Here is a 6,000-nt window from a genome sequence, read left to right as displayed (position 1 = left end):
TGCCCATCCTGGTTCTAATACTCTTTTTTACCATTGACCTATTCAAATAAATATTGTCTGGTTACAGGTTAGGATTGAAGTAGGGTGACTTGAGTTATTATACAGATACTAGTATAATTCATATTTACAACTGGTCCTTCTCAACTGGTTACTGTAGGTCAAAAGATTAATGTACCATGGTGAACAAATTTAATTTTTGCCCAGGTAAAATGCCATCCACAAATAGTCACTATCAATTTGTAGCCAAAGATAAAGGAAAAAACAAGGGAATGATGAAAAGTAGTGGCAAAAGAAAAGGTAGAAAGAATTCCAAGGAAATTAAAAGTATGAATGAAATAGGAATAGATCAGACAAAAGTATAATACGCATGTAAGAGATGGTAGAACTAGAGTTTTTCACATTCTCTCTTCCTATCCCTCTTTCTCTCTCTTTCATATCCACCACCAAAAAGAACCACTTATGCAAATTATCATGATGAAACTCCCTCTGCACCCAGCACTCCAAAAAAGTGATTACCTTCCTCATCAAAACCTTCTTACCCTTAAATTTACCTCATTGAACACCACCTTCTTCTCATTCACAATCCCCACCATTCCAAAACAATGAAACCTTTTCTTTTCTTTCTCATCACATTCTCTTTCTTTTTCCAAACACAGTTACCACTAGTTTCTTCTGCTACAACTCTTCCCTTTCAACTCATCACTCTCCTCTCAATTAAATCAGCCCTCATTGACCCTCTCAATCATCTCAATGACTGGAAAATCAACCCTTCTAATTCTTCCACTACTTTCTCAAACTCCAATAACTCCCAGGACCCAATTTGGTGTTTTTGGAGAGGCATCACTTGTCACCCAAAAACAGCACAAATCACTTCCCTAAACCTCTCTCACCTCAATCTTACAGGCACTATCTCACCTCAAATCCGCTACTTAACCACCTTAACCCACTTGAACATAAGTGGAAATGATTTCAATGGAACTTTTCCAACAGCAATTTTCCAACTCACTGAGCTTAGATCACTAGACATTAGCCACAACTCCTTCGACTCAACTTTCCCACCTGGAATATCAAAGTTAAGATTCTTAAGAATCTTCAATGCTTACAGCAACAACTTCACAGGCCCTCTTCCTGAAGAACTAATCAGGCTTCCATTTCTAGAACAACTTAACCTTGGTGGAAGCTATTTCAGTGGCAGAATCCCACCAAGCTATGGAACTTTCAAAAGACTCAAATTCTTGTTATTTCATGGTAATGCATTGGAAGGTTCACTACCACCTGAATTAGGCTTATTATCAGAGCTACAACACTTGGAAATTGGATACAACCCATTCTCAGGAACAATACCAGTGGAATTAACAATGTTGTCTAATCTCAAATACTTAGACATCTCATCCACAAACATCTCAGGTCAAGTGATTCCAGAACTAGGAAACTTAACCATGCTTGAAAATTTGTTTCTCTTTGCGAATCGGTTAAGCGGAGAAATCCCATCAACCATAGGCAAGTTGAAATCACTAAAAGATCTTGATTTATCCGTCAATGAACTCACAGGTTCAATTCCACCAGAAATAACAATGTTGAAGGAACTAACAAGGCTGAATCTTATGATTAACAAGCTAAGAGGTGAAATTCCACAAGGAATTGGCGAGCTTCCACAACTTAACAGGTTCTATGTTTTCAACAACTCACTCAATGGTACACTACCACCAAAGCTCGGTTCCAACGGGCTACTACAATTACTAGATGTCTCCACAAACTCACTCCAAGGTCCAATCCCTATCAACGTTTGCAAAGGAAACAATCTTGTTAAGTTCAATCTCTTTGATAACAAATTCACCAATAGTCTTCCACCATCACTCACTAGCTGCACCTCACTTGCTCGGGTTCGGATACAAAACAACAAACTCACAGGTTCAATTCCTCAAACACTTACAATGCTTCCTAATTTGACATACCTTGATTTGAGCAACAACAATTTCTACGGGGAAATTCCTACAGAATTAGGCAACCTTCAATACCTAAACATCACAGGAAACTCGTTTGAAAGCAATTTACCTAGCAACATTTGGAACGCAAGCAATCTACAGATTTTCTCAGCTTCTTATTCAAAAATCACCGGTCAAATTCCCGAATTCGTCGGATGCGAATCGATTTACAAGATTGAATTGCAAGGGAATTTATTCAACGGTAGCATTCCTTGGAATATCGGTCATTGCGAGAAACTGATTATGTTGAACCTAAGTAGAAACAATCTCACCGGAATCATACCTTGGGAAATCTCAACTCTTCCTTCAATCACCGACGTTGATCTCTCACAAAACTCACTCACCGGAACAATACCTTCAAGCTTCAACAACTGCTCCACTCTCCAGAATTTCAACGTCAGCTTCAACTCCCTCACCGGTCCAATTCCTTCCTCCAGCATCTTCCAAAGTCTCCATCCCTCTTCCTACTCCGGCAACAAAAACCTCTGCGGTGATCTCTTAGCCAAACCCTGTGCCTCTACCGGAGAAAACGAACTCGAGGTCCACCGCCAGGAACCGAAGAAAACCGCCGGCGCAATCATTTGGATAATCGCGGCGGCGTTCGGGATCGGAATCTTCGTTATCGTCGCCGGAACACGTTGCTTCCACGCGAATTATAACAGTGGTTTCAACGAGAGTAACGGCGAAATCGGACCGTGGAAGTTAACGGCGTTTCAGCGGTTAAACTTCACGGCGGAGGATGTACTCGAGTGCGTCTCAATGTCTGATAAGATATTAGGAATGGGGTCCACGGGAACGGTTTATAAAGCAGAAATGCCAGGTGGAGAAATCATAGCCGTCAAAAAGCTATGGGGAAAACAAAAGGAAAATAACAGTAATCTAATCCGACGGAGGAGAGGCGTTTTAGCTGAAGTGGACGTATTAGGAAACGTGAGACACAGGAATATTGTGAGATTGTTAGGGTGTTGCAGCAATCAGGAAATTACCATGTTGCTCTACGAGTACATGCCAAATGGTAACCTTGATGATTTGTTGCATGGTGAGAATAAAGGGGACAATATGGTAATTTCGGATTGGTTTACCAGGTACAAGATAGCATTAGGTGTGGCTCAGGGAATTTGTTATCTACACCATGATTGTGATCCTGTGATTGTGCATAGAGATCTTAAACCTAGTAACATTTTATTGGACGGTGAGATGGAAGCTAGAGTGGCTGATTTTGGTGTGGCTAAGTTGATTCAAGCTGATGAATCTATGTCTGTTATTGCTGGATCATATGGTTACATTGCTCCAGGTCAGCACCATTTTCTTGTTCTATACTTTTTATTTTTTATTATCATTATTTCATGTTCATTATGTGCATGGCCTTCTTAAGTTATTGAAGATTCAGTGTAAGTTAACTGTAATTGTAATTGTAGTTTAATCGTGACAAATTTTAGTTATGTGCAGTAGTCTGTCTTACTGACTTTTGAGTATTATAATTTATGACATTGTTTTAGTTTGAAGAATAGTGTGAAATGATATTACTATTAAGAGGGATGAGGCAATGGGGATTTTAAATTTGGGACCAATTTCGGTGCATGGGTTAGGTGTACTATTACGCATGGACCTTTATTTTTCACTTTCACAACTTGCTTTTTTGTCCATTGGCCCCATTAAGAATATTGTCAATTATCACAACTACTTTGAATCATTAGGATATTGACTTTGAATTTGGTTAATCCATTAAAGTGAAATAAGTGGAATGATTTTTAATGCTAGTGTATGTGTTTGTTTGGTCTTATTATAGTACTCAACTAATTATTAATGGTAGATGATGATGATAATAGTAAAGAATATTGTTTGATTTTTGTAGAGTATGCTTATACACTCCAAGTTGATGAGAAGAGTGACATTTACAGCTATGGAGTGGTGTTGATGGAAATTTTAAGTGGAAAACGTTCGGTGGATCAAGAGTTTGGTGATGGGAATAGTATTGTGGATTGGGTTAAGTCGAAAATAAAGACGAAAGATGGAGTTGAGGGTATATTGGACAAGAATGCAGGGCCAGGGTGTGGTTCAGTGAAAGAAGAAATGATACAAATGCTTAGAATTGCATTGCTTTGTACAAGCAGAAATCCAGCTGATAGGCCTTCAATGAGAGATGTTGTGTTGATGCTTCAAGCGGCTAAACCTAAGAGAAAATTGCTTGGTGGAGGGGGTGATGTTGCATTGATTCAAAAGCCAGTTACCAATGAAAGCTAGGTTCATTAATTAATATGTTTATAAGATTTAAAATGGGTTTTCTTTTTTTCTTTTTTGAAATTGTGTTATTGTGGGGGATTGGTATAGGAGACAAAGTGATTTTCTGTTTTTATTTTCAATGGAATGTCAAGTGTTATTTGTCCTAGTTTGTCATGACTCTTGTTTGTTACTATTGTTTATATATTAAGAAGTGTGTGGGGCAAAAAAACTAACTGCATTTGTGTATATTAAATTTGTCAAGTATGTGCATTTAGGTTCAGATTTTGGTAATTTCTAGTCTTTTATGCATACTTCTCCATGTTGATTTCATTTTGTGGTTTATATTTGTTCCATTATGGAACCATAGAATGTTTAATGAATGGTGAAATTAGATCTTGGTACGACACTACAAGTTTTTAGTACGGTGGAATAGAGACTGGTCTGCAAGGTTAACACTTCAACACTTAAGTCAATGAGAAAATAAAAAGTGATGTGGGGTGAGAATGAATTTGAATACCCGAAAAGAAGTGTTTTTCTCTTTATATAAGGAGAGTGATTAAAATTGTTCGTACAGGGTGAGGCGCGTTGGGCGGGTAACAGTTGGATTTAATCAGACGTTGGTAGATCTCTCTAGAGAACAGAATTGCTCCTTCTTGGATTAATGAGGGATCACCTACTCCACGCGCTTTTCCGCTTGGTGGTGTTCTTGGATTTTTCGCTTTGGACCTTGCAAATAATCTAGACCAATTTATCCCCAAGCCATTGTCCCTTCTTTGCAGGATAAGGGTTCATCGTGTACGAACCTAACCTGGTTGCTTGGCCAGAGCAGACAAAGATTCGTTATGAGACGTCGTTATCATTGAGAACAAGTGTTTTAAATGTCTTTTTTTGTAATAGGTAACATTTTGCAGGGAGTCTCTTATGTGTATTCCCATGCTAGTTAGTAATGATGCTTCCTCTACCTTAAGGTACTCGAGGGCTTTGAACAATCTTCGATGAAATTACGATCGTTGGTGGTTCTTCTTGCATTTCCCAACGTAGTGGATCGTACGACTCTCGTGGCTAAGGTACACATAAAGGGTTCCTAAAGTATAAGTTTTCTTCTTTTTTTCCATTTGTAAATTGCAAAAGCTTTTCTCCTTTTGTATCATTAACTTCGCTTTTTCTTGTGAGCTCTTTTACACTGTTTCCTGATTATGTTCATCTACGATATCTCGTTTGATGGTATCTGAGGCGTATAGGCAATCAAGCCGTTTCTTTTAATATAATGTTTATATATTTCTTCTTGCTTTTGCTTCCTTCTTTGTTAGAATATCTGGATAGTAGGTATCCGATATCTTTGATGTTTGAACTTTTTGTTATTGGAATGTTTAATCGCGGACTTGAACCTTTACTCTTGCGTGTGCATTGCATTGTTTCTCAATACTTTCCTTTTTTGTTAACATTGCTCTTCAGAAAGGAGATTCCACCTATTAGGCTCTATAAGGCAAAGGGGTATAACTCTTAAATGTGGTTGGATCAAGAGACATTGAATACCACCTTTACCTTCATCTATGAGGGTGTTATGAATCATGCTTTCATCGAGGTGGGAGCTTCGTCTGACTGGGGGTGCTTGCTACTAAATTATATAAGAGAGTGTGAAATAAGTGTGTTGAGTGTGTCATTCCTCTTAAAGAGTACATGTTTCCTTGATAGGTTTTCGTCTCCATTTCAACAACTTTGGGGTTGACGTTCTTAACCACTTGTTAATCCCCTTTCTAAACTACACCATGTGAGTTGGGCTTATGTTAAA

At 38.3% G+C, this 6,000-nt stretch overlaps 1 protein-coding gene across 1 annotated transcript; it reads left to right on the top strand.

Moving 5' to 3' along the window:
- Window positions 1-247: 247 nt before the first annotated feature.
- Window positions 248-4,488, top strand: LOC131644197 (leucine-rich repeat receptor-like protein kinase TDR). The gene is made up of 2 exons (XM_058914630.1): window positions 248-3,279; window positions 3,841-4,488. Exons 1-2 carry the CDS (start codon window positions 603-605, stop codon window positions 4,227-4,229), a joined length of 3,066 nt encoding a protein of 1,021 aa, XP_058770613.1. The 5' UTR covers window positions 248-602; the 3' UTR covers window positions 4,230-4,488.
- Window positions 4,489-6,000: the final 1,512 nt, after the last annotated feature.

Source organism: Vicia villosa, linkage group LG1 (assembly GCF_029867415.1).
Source record: "Vicia villosa cultivar HV-30 ecotype Madison, WI linkage group LG1, Vvil1.0, whole genome shotgun sequence".
Lineage (NCBI taxonomy): Eukaryota > Viridiplantae > Streptophyta > Magnoliopsida > Fabales > Fabaceae > Vicia > Vicia villosa.
The sequence above is the reverse complement of the archived record's forward strand: the minus strand, read 5'-3'. Positions and strand labels throughout refer to the sequence as shown.